Genomic DNA, 18,591 nt, shown 5'->3' on the forward strand with positions numbered 1-18,591 from the left:
CACAACAGGCACCATGGAGGCTCCTTAAGGGGTGGTGGGGAAGCCAGTCTTCCCTTTGGAACAGCTTCCCCCCCCCACCAAGAAGAGGTGGTGGCTGGGCTGAGTTCAGGGGATCTTCTGGCCTTGAGTGGACTTGCATCGTATCCTAATGCTAGGAAAGAAAGCAACCTAAAACAACATAAAGGGGGTGTGGGTGGGTGTGTGTGTCAGAAACAGAGACAGAGAGAGAAAGAGAAAGAGAGAAAGGAGGAAAATACTGGGTGTATTATAAATACAATCTGGGGAAATATTTATTAATTAAAACTATTTTTCGCAGTTTACAAAGAGGTTTGCTAACAAGGTTGAATTGACCTTAAAATCCTCGGGAGATCCAAGGCTTCACATCTTTCCTTATAAAGTCTCAAGTGCTCTCTGGGCAGGGAGGCAGGGGCTGTGTGCAGGTAGTTTACAGGCACTAAACCTGGAGAAACAGTTCCGTCAATCCTTGGGCAGGTTTTGGAGATGCATGTAGTAGAGACTGGCTCCATGGAGCAAAATATCCTAGACTCCTCTGTGAGCTTCACTCTCCCTCCTCCCCTCCCTCCTCACCCTCCTCCTTTCCCATCTTCAGGGGAAGGTTTTATCTCCGGGAGAATCTGTTCTTGAATGCCTTGATTGTCTTGGCCATCATCGGGGCAATTTCTACAACAGAGGACAAAGAAAGTCAGGCCTGACCACTAAAGACGTCCATCTCTCACTCCCCAATTTGCCAAGCACGTTTATGACCATGGCTGGGGGTGGGGGGGCCCCCTCAGGTACTATTCCCAGAATCTCACTGTTAAACAAACCACCTATACAACAACTACAGACCTTGAAGGGTCCTTAGGGCTTAGAACCTCAGTGCTGAAAATGGACCTTCATAATCCACACCACTCCGTCCATCCCTCAGCCCCTCCCTGCCTGAAATACATGAGGAAGCCCCTGAGAACTGAGCTACCTTGCTCAAGATCATCACCAAGCAAGAACTAAGTAGCACCAGAGACCCAAGCCTGGCATCCAGACCTCATCTCAAAGCTTCTTCAAGTAGATTATGCTGTTTTTCTTAATAAACAAAAGGGGAAAAAACCTCAGGATCAAATCACCCTGGGTCTTTCATGATCAACTCTTCTCTATGAAGTTCTGAGATCTTGACTTTGACTTGACTTTCCTCTCCCACCGTTGCCTGTTTTGTGACTTGGCTAATGAACCCTGGAACTGTGAGCCCAGCTCCCGGGCTTTAACCATCTTCTTCTCGCTTTACCCAAATCCAGCAACACTGATGTGACCCTTTTATAAAAACCCCTAATATCTCAGGAAGATCTAACATTTAAAAAGAGAAATTAAACCACTATTGCTTTAAATGCCAAAGCACTGTCTTCATCCAGGGACCTTTATGGTCCCTTCTAATTACAACATTCTATGATCATAAAAGCCTATGAAAGACACGAATAGAGAAAATTCAGTGAGGACCTGTAGGAATCAAAACCCAAAGACCCAAATCTGCTGGTCACCATGTGGTGCCAGGATATGACCACCCACTTAGAGCCAGCTCTACCACTAACTACCTGTGTAGCTGAGTGCAGGCCTGTTTTCTTCACCTGTCAAATGACAGGATAAGATGACACGGCCTCTAAAGTCCTTTTCAGCTCTAAATCTATGATTATATAGGAGAATAATTGGATAATTCGTCGAGTTAGCAGATAGATTCTATCACAGGTCAAGGCACGAAGTGGGTAGGATTGAGCTGCCCTCTAGCGGCTGAAGTGAAGAATATTGAAAGAATGTGGTTCCCAATTAGCCTGATCTTTTTAAGATTTAAAGCTGGGAGGGACCTGAGGGGTCGTCTTCTCCAAGTGATGAAGAAAATGAGGCTCAGCTTTAAATGACACATCCACTGAGTGCTGAGGACCACCAGCTCCACCCCTCCAAGTGTCCATCACATGACATTCGGCAGAAAAGATAAGGGGGTCAACATTTCCCTTATGCCCCTGCTGTAACTCACTTTTTACAGGTGGTTTCCTAGGATCATAAGACACTGTGCTGCTGACCGCTGAGGCAGAGTGGGCGCTGCTGGTGCTTGGGCCATCATACGGCTGTCCTTCCTCGGCATTGCTGTAACTGCCGCCGCCGCTGCTGCTGCTACTGCTGCTGTAGGTGTAGCTGCTGCTGGAGGTGTACGGGGCAGGTTTGATCCTACAAGAGAAGGCCCAGCAGCTGAATGAGAGCACAGAGCCAAGGACTGCCAGGAGTGCTCAAAGATGGCCCTCTCCTGTCTGCTCCATTTTCCATGTTTAGAACCTTGGCCATAAGCACACAGATCATCTCTTTCTAGCTCACTGGGATCTGGTGAAGATCCTCTGGGTGTCACTCAGACACCCAGACAGCACTTTGACTTTCTGAAGCTGCTTTTCCTCAATTTTCCTGGGGAAGTCAGCAGAGAAACACTATCCCCATTCTGGAGACAAGGAGATACCCAGGGAGGAAAGGTGACCTGCTCCCTCCCTTCTGGTGCCCAGGCTGCACGTGTAGTGCAATTCCCTACACTGAGTGGCTACTCACTAGAGCAGGGTGGGAATCACAACTGAAAAGGATCTTACTTGATCTTTTCCGGAACAGCTGCTCCTCCTGTACCAAATTTCTCCTGTCGTCTTCTGACATCACGAGGTGGCTTGGCCACAGAGTTGACAAAGGCCATCTTTGCTTGTCGACCTACAGGGAAGCAGACGAGTCACTCCTGGACTAGGGGAAGCTTCCCTTGCACGTGGCCATCCCACTTCTGCTACTTCTTTCACTTGGAGAGTCCAAGTAAAGGGGGTCTTGCTACCTCCCCCAAGACGGCACACCTAACATTTGGATGGCTCTCACTGTTGGGGAGTTTTTCCTTATATTGAGCTGAAATCTGACTTCTCTTCAACTTTCACCCTTAGACTGAGGTCCTAAGACACTGGAAGACACTAGCTTATGAATGAATTACCAACTCTGAAAAGCTCCCTTTGCTGCCAGCACCCACCACGTGGGAGGCACCAGAATCTGTGGACAGGCCTGACCCCGACCCAAGGCCAGATGACTAGGCAGCCCCTCAAAGCTCCTGACCAAACCTCCAGCCCCATCCCCTCCCCTCTTTACCTTTGGGTTTGTTGGCGTGCGCTGACCGAATGTTCTCCGTCAAGAGGAGCAGTCGCTGCTCCCGAGCATCCTGGAGCCGAAGATACATCTCCCTCCAGGACTCAAACTCCTCGGGTCTCTCTCTCTTAAAGTCTCGATGGCAGTGAATTTTCCACAGCTGATCGGTCTCTTCAGTTAATACCTGAAGCCAAAGTAAAATGACTTTTAGAAACCTTTTTTTCTCAAGACAGATTATTTCAAACACTTCTCTGACAAGTGTGGCAGTATGTAAGTTTAAAATTTTTCCCCCAGCTAAGAACTCTGCTCATATTACAGCTGTGGCACAAAAGAGACACACAAGTATCTGTCCCGGCACCTCACATACTCTGTAAGGCACTCTAGTCCACAAAGTTTTGGTCCCTATCACCTCCTGTTTAGCATTCAAAACCCTTCACAATCTGGCTCCAACCTGTCACTCAGCCACATGCACTCGGTGCTCCAGCCATATCAGCCCCTTACATGACCCTCCATCGCCTGCCTCCTCCCCTCCTCTCCTAGTTCTCAGTACTTTACTACTCAATCCTCATCCTTCTTCTTTTTTTTTTTTGGCTAGGCAGTGGGGTTCAGCGACTTGCCCAGGGTCACACAGCTAGGAAGCGTTCAAGGGTCTGAGGCCGGATTTGAACTCAGGTCCTCCTGACTCGCGGGCCAGTGCTCTATCCGCTGCACCACCTAGCTGCCCCAGTACTTTACTACTCAGCCCACAGATTGGCTTGTATACATTTTCTATCTCCTTAGCTGTACATATACTGTCCCCCTCCACTCCCACCTTTTCCTCTCCCCAGAAATCGAGACTCCTGGAGGCCAAAGATGAATCTTGCTTTTATCTTTGCAGCTATAGCCCCTCTGCATATAGCAGGTGCTTAATAAATGCTTGAAGTTGAAGTGTTATTATATGCTATAATTTTGATTCTCACAACTATCTAGGTAAAGCAATGCAAGGATTCTCTCCTTTGATCCCCAGTTGGTAAGGACTAGAATCCCTCTCAGAATTCAAATGGTACTAGTTACATCCAACATGCTTATCATGTAAGCTGTATATCACAATTATCATTGGTGGTGGTGCCCCCCCCCAAAATCGGGACAAGTCACTTAACTTGCTTGCTTTAGTTTCTTCAACTGGAAAATAGGGATGATAATAATAGCACCTACCTCCCAAGACTGTTGTGAGGATAAAGTGTTTAGCACAGTACCTGGCATAGTAGGTACTTAATAAATGTTTATTTCCTTCCCTCCTCCCTTTACTTAAATTCCATGAAGACAGGACTGCCTTGTCTAATTTTTCCATTTCTCCCAGGACCTAACAGTGCTCTGTACATACGCTAAATGCAAATTAAGTTCTCAATTTGCAGAAAAGAAACCAGACGCCCAAAGTTCAATGACTTGCCCAAAGACACAAGAATAGTGTGCAGTCAAGCCAGACTCCCAGTCTGGGTGTTCTTTCAACCCCACCCCATCTTTAGTCTGTTTTCTCCACTGCTCTCAGCACAAAGAACACAACCCAGCCTCTACCCTTGGGACCTTACAAATAATCACTATGAGGCTCGGGGCTCCAGAAGACACAGAAGCTCTGCTTCTGCTAATGAATCAAGATAACTGCAAAGAGGCAAAGACAGATACGAGAACCACGTCAGCAAAGCCTCAATGTCAGCTGTATTCTATTCTGACTTTCAGTGCTATGGAGGAAAATGTTTTAAAAGGCACTTCACTCATCCTCTTTAAAGCGAAACAGTTAATGCAAAAAAAAAAAAGAAAAAAAAAAAAGACTATGTTCTAAAATGATCATAAGTAAAATCTGCTTGATGGCAAAATAATTTGGCCAGGTCTGGATCTGACCTATATCATTCTTTCCAATAACCACAATGTACCTGGATGTCAAGCTCCCCTGCTGCTTCCCTTCCTCCCAGGGGTTCTGCCAAGTGGCAGAATGCTCCCTTGACCTTTGTAACTAGGCAAGCCCAAGGGTGCCAGGAGAGCTAGTAGTTAGCATGTTTTTCCTCCCTCTGAATCCCACCTAGATTCTGGCCCCAGAGGCTTACTGAAAATGACAGGAGCAGGTGTTGAACACATGCTCGCTTGAAGCCCCTGAGCCAAGCCAGGGATCAGAGAAAATAGCAAGTGCCTGCTGAACCCTACATGGCCTAAAGAAACAGCAGATACTGGGAGACAAAGCCATTACTCAGGGAAGGAAAAAGCACGGAAGATGTGCCTCCCTGGTCCACCCCGCTGCCTAAAGAAGACACTCACGTGGTTGCACTCCTCGATTCTATAGAGTTGCTCAGGAGTACATCTTTCCAAAACTGGTTCAAGCACAGAATAGGGAACACCCCCAACTTCATAGATGGCTACAAAAGAGGGAAAAAAAACCCAGGAATGAGGTGAACACATATTATATGCAAAGTTCCATACCTGAGGCCGGGAGAAATGCAACCATAAATAAGAGAGCCCTTGCCTTCAACAAGGAGATAAGACATATACACCTAACTATAATACAATAAGAATATAAAGTGATAAGGAAACCAAATGAATAAGAAATCCCTTCCAATTTGGGGACAGAGGTTGAGAAGGGAGAGAAGAGGATCAGGGAAAGCTTCCCCTAGCACTGGACTGGGACGTGGGAGGACGAGGAGAAACTGAACTCACTTTGGGTGGGGCAGGAGCAGGGGAGGGGACAGAAGAGAAGAGAAGAACATCCCAAATGTAAGGAACAGAGTGAAAAAAGGCCCAGCCATAAACACAAAGCCTCCTGCTTAGAGATGGGCTCCATCACAGACAACACCCAAGGCTGAATCAAGTTTACTCACAGTCTATGTTATTATTGAGGACTCTGATGCACTGCTGGTGCAAGGACATCATCTTCGGTAGGTAGGCACACTTGGAACCGGAATAGACTTGCATCTTTGAATTCATCCTGCGTCCAGTAAATCCAGCTTCCTCGTCTTCATGGGGTGAGGAGACTGCTATAGAAAAGAAGAGAATATAAAACTAAATTTCTCTCAAAAAGCTCCCTTTGAAAATATGTCACTCACAAAAATACAGATCAACCCTCCACTGAGTTGCATCACTGGAAAAGTGCAACCATCTTTGTTCAGACCAGCCCTAGCCAACCATTAATGACAAGTGTAGTAACCATCATAAAAAGTAGCCCCTAGCAGCCCGGGGTTTGCATCCAATGGCCTCCTGCTCTTCTAGGGAGCAGCAGGATCTCAGATCAAGGAAGACTACTTAATCTGATATTTGTTTATACCTCAGTAATAAATTAATCCTGGATGCTAGAAAAGACCTACTACCATAACTCAAATCACCACGTTCTCCCCACCCCACACCCCCAAACATCCAAAACAAGTACAGTTGCTTTGCCAAATCATACCTGTCCAACAAAACTGTCAAGTTAAAATACTGATTTTTACTCTAATATGGAAACCTCCCTGCCCCCAGCACACTGAAAGACCTTTTGAAAGGAGATGGGAGAGCTGGCAGGCAAAGACACTAAAAATCAAAGCACTAGTTACTGTCAGAAAAGCTATAATGCTCTTCATTTATGCTGGAGAAGAGAAAAGTCAAAGGGAACAGGACAGTAGTATGTCTTCAAGTCTTTGGAGGGCTGTCACATGGAGGAGGGACTGGGGAGGTTTGTTCTTTTGGGCTCCATTAGACACAACTGGCTTCACTACAGAGAATCTTGAAGAGGCTGGATGTCAGGAAGAACATCCCTCACAATTAGAACTCTCCAAAATGGGACTGGGCTGCTTCAGGCGGGTTCTCCCTCCCTGGAGGTCTCTGAGCAAAGACTGGAGACCACTTGTTGGGTCTGCTGTGGGGGGAGTTCTTTTCATGTCAAGCCGGGACTAAATTAATGCTAAGGTCCCTTCCAAATCTCAGATTCTGAAGTGATTCTGGGAGCCACTGGAAGAGAAAATGAAGCAGCCAAGAAGTACCTTCAGCTTTGCAGAAGTTCATCTAAGGCTTCTGCTAAAGCTTCTTTCAGAAAACAGCAAGTCAGAGATGGTCCCAACTCTCATCCCTGTCTTTCTCCATACTGAAGCAACCCTCCCCATCCCCACAGAGGGAACCTACCTTTCCTCTTTGGCTGAAAGGAGGGAATCAGTTCAAGAGAAGGAAGTGGACGATAATTGGCCTGAATGGTAGGCAAGGGGATGTCCGGTAATGTTGGGGTCGCATCAGTGGAGACCTGCAGAATGAGAGTGTCAGTCATTTCAGTCAAAGATATGTTCTCCTCCACCCCCTACCTCACTTTCCGTCACAACCAGTTTTCTTTTCTAAGGCCCAATCTGAACATTCATTGGCTGAGGTTCCTTCTTTCCTAAGTAAATAAATGGCTGAGTAAGCACATGCCCAATGCCTTCAATTCATTCCCTCTTCCAGAGCACTGCAGCAGGACAATCATTACCCTACACTAAGTGAAACAAGTGACTCCTCCATAAAATCCACCTGGGCCCCAGCACAAGCAACACTGATAAGGAGGAAGACTAACATCTCCGAACCACACCCATGAGTCTCTAAAGCCTTGGAGTAGGAAGCTCTGGCAACCAGCAGACATCAGGCTGGGGAGACACGACCCCTTCTTACCTTTTTCAGTTTGGCAGAGCTGGCTCCAGAATGCTGCTTTTCTGCCTTGCTCTCATTCATCTTAGGGAGTTTCTGAACAGTGTTATTAGAGTGTTTATGATCAGCTTTGGAACCGTTCTGCTTACTGTGACTTTTCTCTCCACGCATCCCAGTTGTGGTTTTAACAACCTTCTTCTTTTTCCGCTGGGGCTGGTCATAGCTGAGGTATGATTCAAAAGACATGGTGGGCTGTTCATAGTCATCATCCACATCTGTCTCCCCAGCCCCTGCAAAGTGGCTCACTGGTTTTCTGTCCGAGTTAGAGGCTTTGGATTTCCCTTCCCGGGTCTTTAAGCTGTTTGAGCCCCCTTTCTCTTTTGGCTTGGGAGAAAGTTCTCCATCCCATCTTCCTCCATCAAAGCTATCCACACTCAGTTTGGCCTTTTCCAACGTGGATTTCTGTGCTTCTTTGTGCTTTGTTTTTTTCATGTGGTTGACAGAAGCTACCTCCAAAGGAGGCAAAAGCTTCTTCCTGCTGCTGCTGCTTTCCTTGTCCCTCTCTCTCTTGGCAGCACCAGAAGACGTCTGCTTCTCCTTGGGGCCAGCTCCGGAGGGAGACCTTCGGCCCTCTTCTCGAGAAGCAGCCTTAGACACTTTTTCTCGACCCACACTGAAGATCTTCTCCTTTGTATCCAATCGATGCTTCTCCTTCTGGGAAGTCTTGTGCTCTTTGCTCCGACCCACAGAGACTCCGTCCTGGGGTTCACCCAAGCGTCTCTCTTGGCTATTTGACCCTCGGTCCTGAGAGACGTGACTGTGGCCTTTGCCGGCCTTCCGATGTGACACCTGCCGCTCTCCCTCCTCTTCCGGGGGTTCATCATAGTCCATGGAAAACTGCTGAGGGCTTGTGCAAGGCTGAGGTGAGTGGACATGACTACTGTCTGATAACTCATGATCCGAGGCACAGAATGGGGAGGTTTTGTTCCACCGCTTTCTCTCATCTCTTGGCTCAGCACTGTGTGAGGCCTTGGGCATTCTCTCCAACTCGGAGAGCTGTCGGTGCTTTTTCTCCCGCCAGTCAGGACTGCGTGGCTGGCTACAAGAAGCCTTCCAGCTTTCCCGACAGTCCACCTCCATTTCCTCCTCCTTGGGAAAAACATCTCGGGGACGTTTTCTAGAGATACTTCTCTCGAGGTCTTGCTCCTCAGGCTCAATATTCCTAAACAAAACATAAAAGGTAAAAAAATCATTTCATTAACATTCATCAAGTATCTCCTGTGTAGAGAACAGGGACAAGGAGCTGACAGCGACCCAAAGTCCATAAAGGCTCTAAGTGACATAAGCATATCTATCTGGAAAAAAAATCCTATCGCTAGTAATAAGGGCGGGGAACGGAGCACTTGAGGAAAATAGGAGACACAAGAGATGATGACACTCAGTGAGGACTGACAGAAGACAGGTGCGGGTGTGATGGGTAAGGCTGAAACACAACAGAGAGAACTCAAACGGCTTCCTTCCAATGGGAATCTTCATGAGCACCCAAGCCTCCATGCACATGTTATTCTCTAGTCAAGTTAACCGTCGAAATCTCAGCTCTAATTTATCTGCCTACCCTAAATCACACCCACCCCAAAATCTCAAACAAGGCCAATTACTAACAGGCTTTCTATTCCTAATACCACTGCCTCTCTATGAATCCATGCTTGGGAAAGGAGACAGAAAAGGGCTTCCAAGGCCCAGGATCAGGACAGTTGCCATTCTTCTCAGATCTGACTGCCTGAACCACTGTGGGGTTCACATCAGGACTAGGAACAAGGAAGCAAAGAAGAAGGGAAAAAAGAAGATGGAAAAGAGAGTGCTGGATTTGGAATCAGAGGACATAGGGCGAGTTCTGCCTTGAGTACCTATTACACCTGAGACTTAGGCAAGTCACTGGGGCCTCTTGGCCTCAGTGTTCTCTTCTGTAAAAATAAGGGGGTTGCACTAGGGCCAATTCTATCCAACAAGTATATATCAGGTGGCCTCTAAGGTTCCTGTCAGCTGTAAATCTATGACCCGATGAGCCTTTCCACAGTGACTCTTGGGCACCAGAATCAGCCATGAAGCAGTATGGGTAAAGAACATCTTACCTTTCAACCTCCTGAGTAACAGGGACTAACTTCTTCCAGCGGGCCACTAAGTCCTTGGCAAAGCCTCCTACTTGCTCATGTTTCCGCAAGCCATTCACTGTTTTCCCGACACCTGTTTCCTGTAAAATATATGGAGAAACCAGCAAAGAGGATTCAACCCAATTTACACCAGATTCAAAGGCCTCAAACTCTCTGAGGTAAAAACCACACCATCTGTTGACCAAACACTTCTACCTATCAAAAACTCATTCTACAAATTCCTTTAATATTTAATTTCTTAACCTAAAATCTCTGATCACAGAGAGTAGCAAAACTCTATTCTATGGTGAAGGATAACATTTAACGCAGTGCTAGAAAGGCTTTTCAAAAGGACCACAGTGAACTTGAAAGGAAAAGTCTAACTGATCTTATGTATTAGAAAGACTAGTGTTCCAAGTCCAAGGTTTGTCATTTACTATCACATTTACACTCTCCCCCATCCCCCAACAGTCTCTAGTGTCTCTATCATGTAAGACTATGTGTTCTCTATGGATCATATCAAGGACTATTGTCTCTCCTAGAACCCTGAAAAGTTCTAAAGTATTCAACAGGCACTAATAAATGTTTGCTGAATGAGTGTCAAATGAAGGTATAAAGTTTTGGGAAAGTTCTCTCATTTCTTTGAATTTCTTTCCTCTTCTATAAAATGGACACACTAATACCATCACTGCTCTACTTGCTATGAGGATCAAATGAAAATATATGTAAAGTACTTTATCATATTAAAGCTATTAAAGCTTTTATTTTATTTTCAATTCAACAAGCTTTTTTCAAGTGCCCGTTGCATGCAAGACAATGCAGTAGGTGCCAGGAAATACAGAAGTGGAGTATGACTTAGTCCCAGCTTTCAAGTTTACTGTCGGTATCTATCAATACTCTCTCATCAGGTAGGTTCTTCTATTATTTTTATGTGAAGATTTAAGGTTGTTAAGGCTGTCTTACCGCAAGAATGTCCACTGTGATAGGTAAATCTGAGAGTCTCTTCAGATGTTTTAGTAGCTACAGAGACAAGAAAAATTACAGTTACGATTTTAATCTGATTCACTGGGACACATGAAAACCTCCTTTCCTGAAATAACAATGCTACAGAATACATTGGAAAGAACCATCATCTCTACTGACATTTAGTATTTTGCCCCAGACTTGTTAAAAGATCAAGACAACATCAATTACAGAAAAATGCCACATAGGCCTGGCAGCAGGGGAAAAAAGGAAGAGGAAGAACTCTGAGAAAAATGGCACTGTACCTCCAGGAAGCAGTCATTCTCTACAGGCTATTTTTTTCAAAATAAGGGAGGTAGGCACAGGCAAAGAGTAGTTTCCTGCTGAAATTTCATTAGCCATTATTAGAATTTTTCTGTTAATAATGGATATATAAGATGACTGAGTAGTAGGGAGAACCAAATTCAGTCCTCTTTATTTTTCTTCTCACCCTTCTTCCCTCATGGGGCCCTGGGAAGACAGTGCTTTGTAAACTATTACCTTATACACAGTTAAGTTATTATTATTCACCTCAACATTCACCATAACTGGGACTCAATTAATTGAGATACTTTGTTGATCACTTAAATCCAACTTTATGACTAACGCTCCCTTAATTCTCAGCCTGTTCACATTCCTCCAGCTCTTATTTAGTTTTTCCCCTCCTGCATGCTGGTCACTGTTTCCTTTAGAAAGTCTTCTATACAGGCACTCACAACATGAGGACTGTGTGTTATACAGTGAAGGCAGAGCACTGTGGTAGAGAAGTCAAGAGGATTTGGGTTAGAATTATAATGCTGCTACTTGCTACCTAAGTTAACTGAACAGATCACTTTCCCCTCTCTGGGCCTGGGTCTTCCTCCTTTATAAAATGAAGGGGTTGAATTAAATGATTTCTAAGGTCCCTTCCCACATGAAATCTTTCATCCTATGGGATAATGCATCTGTCTGCCTTAAGCAAGGTTGAAAAATTACCCCTCACACTCCCATCCCAGACTTCTACCCTTCACTAATACAACATCACAAAATCAATACTATAATGACAGAGAGTGAAGTCTCTAATACACAGTCCTATTTGGAGTATTTGGAGCCTTAGAATTCAGCTCACCTCACAGCCTAATTTTATAGATGAGAAAACTGAAGCCCAGAGAAGCCAGACTGCCTTGCCTAAGGTCTCATGGCTAATAAGCAGCAGAACCAGACTCAAATCCAGGTCTTCTGTCTCCAAACCTGCTGCACCACCATATTAAGAATGGTGTTTACAGAGGGCTGGGCCCCCCTTCAGCTCTATATCCTAGGCCACTGCCTTTCTTACCTACTGTAGTTCCAAGTCTGTACAAAAGGTAACTGAGAAAGATTTGTGAACAAAATTTTAACATTTAAATACAGAAAACGAGATGTGCTGATTTTCAAACATGTCTCTTTCTAGTTACCATTAAGCATTAAGTCTGACATAAAGCTTCTCATTTCAGTACTTGGGATGCTTTTTGGGCATACTACCTTAGCTAATAAAGCCTTGAACATGTCCCTTTCCTTCTCTGTAAAATGAGGACAGGCTGGACTAGATCTGAAAAGTCACTTAGAGCCCCAAATTCTATGGTCGTTGCACTTTCCTTTGAAATATGGCAGTGTTGACCTAAAATATGTCTTCATATAGAGAACAAAGAAAGCGACTGTTCTAACCAGTAAGAACACTAGTGCTGTCTTCTCAGGGAATGGTTTTACATTCAAATATGAGTGAAAAATTGGTGCTTAAGATACACAGACATATCTTATGTTTTGAAAGGTAGGAAACAATATGGTATAGTGGAAAGAACACAGAAGTAAGAATGAGAAATCCTGGGCTCAAATCCTGACTCTGGTACCACTTGGGTAACCCTGAGTAAATCATTTCCCTCTCCTATCCTCAAATCACCTGTAAATAGTTCTAAAGCTGCTATGTGGTTCTATGGACTTGTGACTCCCAAGACCATTAAAGCAGCACTGACTAAAAAGATCTGAATGATCTCATCTACCCAAATGCCAGGTATATACTAAAAAATCTCCAGGAAACAGAGATATGACAAATTACCACCCCCAACATAAAGATATTAACCATGCAAATAAACCATAATATTAAGTAACAAATGGAAGGAAATGGAGCAAAGATTCTCTGGCCTCTTAACATACTGTAGAGGTACATGACTACTATGGAAGTGTTTTGCATGACTATACATCTATAACCTGTATGGAGTTGCTTGCCTTCTCAATGAGGGCGGGTGGGGAGGGAGGAAGGGGGAAAATTTGGAATCTAATGTTTTAAAAACAAATGTTAAAAATTGTTTTCACATGCAGCTGGGAAATAAGATATACAGGCAAGGGGAATAGAAATCTATCCTGCCCTACAGGAAAATATAAGAGGAAGGGGAGGGGGGTGGAGATAGAAGGGAGGGCAGATTAGGGAAAGGGGTATTCAGAATGCATGCCATCTTGGGGTGGGGGGAAGGGACAGATGGGGAGAAAATTTGGAACTCAAAATCTTGTAGAAGTAAATGTTGAAAACTAAAAATAAATAAATTATTTTTTAAAATTAAATAATATAAAAAAACATATTACAGATGCCACTGAACAATTCCACATCATCACACCATTTGATAGTTCAGAGTCTCTATGGCTAATGAACAAAATTTCCTGGGCCCCAGCAATGCCAACAAGACTGATGGCTAGTGCTAGGGGTATATTCACTGTCTTCTTTTAAAACCCACTACCGAATAATTAGGGAGAGGTGTACTTCTGACAAAACCTTATGGGTCAGTTGAAATTTGAGTTTTGTCAGTTTCAAGTCCACTTTGTCCAACAATGAAGAAAAAGGGCCTCTTTTTCATAGTCTCTTCCTTTTCAGTTAGGTATGTGTACGAAAATAGAATTATAAAAAAAAAGTCTTACTAGGTATGCTTTTTTTTTTCTGTCATCAAGAGGGTGGGTCACAGAAGATCCTGTAAGTGAACAAATATGCTCCCCTACAAAAACATACCAAAAATGAGTAGACTAAAAACTGGTCAATCCAGAATCTTGTCAGCTGGGAATGTTTCAACTGGCATAGCCACACGGTTATGGTACAATAATAACAGATGTTCACAATGGTGACCCTGAGATACTATCAGATACCTGTTTTTTTTTAATCATATTCAGTATAGTTCAGCACATGTGTTATAATTCTTTGAAAATTGACACCTATGGTAGGTATTATGTTAACTTTCTAACCAAAATAGATTAATCAGATCATCCTGTTTCCTGAGCATACTGGGTAACAGTTCACTGTACTATCAGCCTTAGTATATAGCCTGAGAAACTATGACAAGGGCCTGGAAAACAAACAAACAATAATCTAAATAAAGTGAGAAATTGTAAAGACATGTCTCTCATATCATAATATGAAGTATAAATAAAAGCAGACAAAATTGAAATGCCAACCAAAGAGTATATAAGCATTTACAACACAGCAAAATTCTAGACATGGGTAATTACTACCCTCCTAAGGTTAAGCCAGCACAAACATTTTGCTAAGTATGAGTATGATCAGGATCTTTTCAAAGGCAAGTCTCTGCTTACAAATGCTAAAATTGGGGAGATTAGGGGTAAGCAACATTCTAACAGAAAAACATTCAGGAGATAGTTAACCATGGGACACAAATTTTCTCATAATTTTCTAAAATCAGTTTCCATTTCCTAAAATAAATCCATTTAAATGACCATCAATGAGTCTTCTCATTGACATATGTCCAAGTACTAATGACCTGCCAAATCAGTCTCTTAGAAAACCATCTCCAGGCAAACAATATCAACATTTGCCTGAGGAACACATACCAAGTCTAGTATACTATTACACTTAAGTGAAAAAAGTGGGAATTACAAATTGCCAACAATTAATACTAAATAATCTAAGGATATAAATATGGAATATAAACTATAGATCTGTGTCTTGGTTTTGAAATCTATTTTCAGCAGTAAGTAAAATACTACTACTTAGCCACCTTGAAACTTTTATAACTACTTGGGGGAGTACCTTTGTAGTTAACAAAATGTCAGTATTTCAAAGATCTACGATTTCATCAGTGTAGGTGCCCAACTAATGTAAACTGAACTATCTCTGTGCCTTAATAGCCACTCTCCTGAATTGCTATGGCATAATAATAACAATAACAACAACTAACATTTTTATAGGGCTTACCATGTGCCAGGCCCTATGTTAAGGGCTTTACAATTATCTTATTTGATCCTAACAACAACCCTGGGAAGTAGGTGCTATTATCCCATTTTATAGTTGAGGAAACTGAGGCAAAGAGAAGTTAAGTGACTTCCCAAGGCTCACACTGCTAGTATCTGATGCTGAATTTGAACTCAGATCTTCCTGACTCTATCCACCATGCCACCTAGCTGACTCTATGAAACTGAGAAGAGTGGGGAATCTGTTAATCCAGATTCACTCTTCTGCACAAAAATCAAAGTCTGTGTCCAGTGTTAGCTGATACAAAGAGACACAGAGATACATCAGATGTACTTCTTGTTTAGTAAGCCCTTCTTACAATATATCTGCTGAGTTCACAATTTTCTGTTTCTTTTTTGGTCTTTGTTGTCCCTCCCTGTGCCACCCTCCCACCGCCAACTCAGGGGCCTATGTGCCAGACACAGAGTAGGTGCTTAATAAATGCTTGCTGAAGAATGATGGATTGAAGATTTTAAAGCCATGTACAGACATTAGACTTGAGTTTGAATTCTGGCTGTCCTACTTACTACCTGATGTGTGACCTTATGGAAATTATTTCCCCCCTCTGGGCCTCAGTGACTTCATCTGGAAAATCTCTGAGATGTTCCTTTTCGCTCTAAATCCTATTATCCTTAGAATGCTAATGAGGTAAGGAGTTCCCTTTTCCTCACCACAGAGTAGTTCTCAAAAACAAAATGGGAGTAAGAGGTAGGGGACAATGGCAAAAAGTAGGTCTGACTTGGCAGGATACAATTGATGGTCCTATGCCCACCCAGGCAGTTTATCAATGAAGCAGAGGTGTTTATAGGTCTATGAAGTAGCTACAGGTGGAACTTACCCCACACACACACCATTAAGAGGATTCCTTCTCCCACCAAGCCAGTTAAGTCAGGAGAGGGGAACTCGGTCAAGAATGTTTAATTTGCTAACCAGAATTCACCCATTCCCACAAAAATCAGTATTAATAAATCTGAAAATATGCATGCAGTGCTGTCCTACCAGATACATAGAAATCTCAGGTCTTCTGTGATAAGCACACATTAGAATTTTAACTGTTGATAATAAAAAACAAATTTTCTGCCCATTAGAAGTATATGAATTGACTCAATCAGTATTTATTAAATGTATAATTTCTGAAAGCAATGTTTAAAAACAATTTTTAAGCATACCCAGCTGTTAGATAGTAAAACATAAAGAACACGGTTGCCATATTTCATAGGACCTAAAAGCTAAGAGTTCGTTTAAAAAAAAAAAAAGGTAAATGATGGGATTAGAACTCAGGTCCTTACACTTCAACAGTCTCTTTCCACTACATTCGACTGCCAAATAAGATGGCTTCCTCAAGAACTACTTTGGAATGAATTCTGAATGAACAGAGTTAATTAGTTTAGTACACAGAATATAGAGGCTATTTCAAGCATGCAAAGATGCATAAAACCTGGTTTGTGACAAATGGGAAAGCAGGCTCACACAGGTCTGAGGCACCCGAGGGGAATGTGAATTTCACTAGATCCTAAATATAAAGACAAACTGCTAAGCCAATAGGAACCAAAACTTTTTCCAGCCAGAATACCATGCTATGATTCCAAAGAACATCTAACCACTAGTTTACTTTTGGTTCGTTAAGTTGGAAATTTGTTTACACTAAGAAATTTCGATGTACATCTTAGTATACAGAGGGTACACTACTAGAGAAGGAGAGAAGTGGTGCCATCCTGGAAATCTTTCTAGGGGCTGAAGAGCAGCGTAGAAGTTCAAACTGACAGAATAAAACTGCTTTTCTCTAAAAGTGGCTACTATTTAAAAGAGAATGTAATTAATAAAAAATAAGACTTTTTGGATGAAGTTCACATAAGGAACTGAAAGCTGGTATTTTTATTCAAACACTAAAAAAGACAGAAGGTTTTATACTGCTATGGGCCTTGGGTTTCTGCATTTATAAAATGAGAGGTTTAGAGAAAATGGCCCTTCCCAAGGAGCTGTAACAGTGAAATTAAAAAAAAAAATCCAACGGCAGATTAGGATTTTTTTAAGTGACACGGATGGGGCAAACAAAAAGGTCGATGCTCCCTATTATCAAGTAAGGAGGCCATAAAAAAGTCTCTAGTCACTCAAGGCCACACACGGAAGCTACAGCAGTTTGGTTTGGGAATCCCAGACAAACTATTCACAAATCAAAGGGCAGGGAAAGCAAAGCGCTGAAGCAAGACGGAGAGTAATGGGACTCAGCACAAATTCGAGCAGAGCAGAGCAGACAGAGGCGAAAGCAACGTCGGCAAAGGGGTACCGGGAACAGGTTCCTGGTGCCCGAACTTGTCCTTCCCGGCCCGTGCCCGGAGCCCCGGCAGCACCGGGAGCAGCCGCCGCGGGCCGGGCGGGCGGCTGCAGGGCTGCCTACGTGCTGGGCCTGCACCGACTCGGCGGCCGGGACGCCCTTTCTAGGAACCCAGCGAAGCCTGCACGGAGGCCAGGGGCCCCGAGCGCCGGGCCGGGCCTGGCCAGGAGCTGGACCGGGGGCAGCCGCCCCGCCCCCTCGCCCACAACAAACTTTCAGATCCCTAAGCCCAGAGTCGCCGGAGGCTGGAGGGGGAGGGGGGTGGAGGGGGACCCCGGGCGGCGCTCGGGAAGGGGGCGCGGGTTCGAGTGACTGTCGGCGTTATTGGTGGGGAGCTGTTGGAGAGCAGCGAGTGGGAGCCGAGCCTCCCGGAGCCTGGGGCCCAGCCCGGCCGAGCCCACGCGCCTGCCCGGGCGGCCGGACCAGGCCAGTTCCTGGGTGACCGTTAAGCGGCTCGCGCCGCTCCCCCGCCTCGGCCCCCTCCTCCAACGCCCCCCGCGGGGCCTCGAGCCCCCGGCTCCGCCCCGCCCCGCCGGCACCGCCCCTCGCCCGGCCCTGGCCCTGGCCCCGGCCCCTGCCCCTGCCCCGACCCCAACGCCGACCCTGACCCCGACCCCGACCCTGGCCCAAGACTTGCCTTCTTCGGCTCAGGGTTCCCGGCCAGTCTCGACTGCAACCGCTCCACCACTTCCAGGACCGACTCCGCCGCCATGGTGGTCACTGGCACGGCCTCCTCGCCGGGACTGGGCTCGCGGCGTCTCCACGGCCAAGGGAAGGGGAAGAGGGTGAAGGAGAGGGGAGCGCACCTCCCGCGCCGCCTCCACAGAGCTGGCGGAAGCGGAACTGGCGCTTTCAGGGCCGCGAGGGAAGAGTGAGTGAGCCCTAGGGCTGGCCCCGCCCCCGACGTGCTGTGGCCCCGCCCCCGACGGCCGAGAGAGGTGTGAGCTCTCCCGAAGCAGGTGCGCTTTTCCCTGGGCGCGTGCACGGGCCCGGAGCTGTCTGGCACATGCTGTTCTGCTGCCTGTCTGTGCTCGAGGCTTCTCCCCGGAGCTCTGCCTGGACGTCCTCCTTTCAGAGAGTGACCAAGGGCCCTCCCGGCTCCGGCCGGG

The 18,591-nt window shown here is 45.1% G+C and overlaps 1 protein-coding gene across 2 annotated transcripts; it reads right to left on the reverse strand.

Annotated features, from left to right (window-relative positions):
* Nucleotides 1-263: 263 nt before the first annotated feature.
* ELOA (elongin A) lies at nucleotides 264-18,309 on the reverse strand. Of its 2 annotated transcripts, none has more exons than XM_027841409.1 (11): nucleotides 18,120-18,309; nucleotides 10,863-10,919; nucleotides 9,882-10,000; nucleotides 7,774-8,971; nucleotides 7,261-7,375; nucleotides 5,988-6,143; nucleotides 5,431-5,528; nucleotides 3,145-3,325; nucleotides 2,616-2,727; nucleotides 2,021-2,211; nucleotides 264-681 (listed from the first exon to the last, which is right to left on the reverse strand). In XM_027841409.1, exons 1-11 carry the CDS (start codon nucleotides 18,192-18,194, stop codon nucleotides 620-622), a joined length of 2,364 nt encoding a protein of 787 aa, XP_027697210.1. In that variant the 5' UTR covers nucleotides 18,195-18,309; the 3' UTR covers nucleotides 264-619. The 2 variants fall into 2 exon arrangements, with proteins under 2 accessions (XP_027697210.1, XP_027697209.1); XM_027841408.1 differs by having other exon boundaries at nucleotides 5,988-6,140; nucleotides 18,120-18,274.
* Between the last annotated feature and the right edge of the window lie 282 nt (nucleotides 18,310-18,591).

The sequence above is a fragment of the Vombatus ursinus genome, unplaced genomic scaffold, assembly GCF_900497805.2.
Source record: "Vombatus ursinus unplaced genomic scaffold, bare-nosed wombat genome assembly UNPS02014859.1, whole genome shotgun sequence".
Lineage (NCBI taxonomy): Eukaryota > Metazoa > Chordata > Mammalia > Diprotodontia > Vombatidae > Vombatus > Vombatus ursinus.

Bases quoted from the DNA above. Each gene is read 5' to 3' on its own strand.
- ELOA (XM_027841409.1), bottom strand. From the start codon at position 18,194: ATGGCGGCGGAGTCGGTCCTGGAAGTGGTGGAGCGGTTGCAGTCGAGA. The intron at 6,144-7,260 runs GTAGGTTCCCTC...TCTTTTCTATAG, and splicing joins CTTTCAGCCAAAGAGGAAAG to CAGTCTCCTCACCCCATGAA. The intron at 2,728-3,144 runs GTAAAGAGGGGA...GCTTCCCTGTAG, and splicing joins GCACGCCAACAAACCCAAAG to GTCGACAAGCAAAGATGGCC.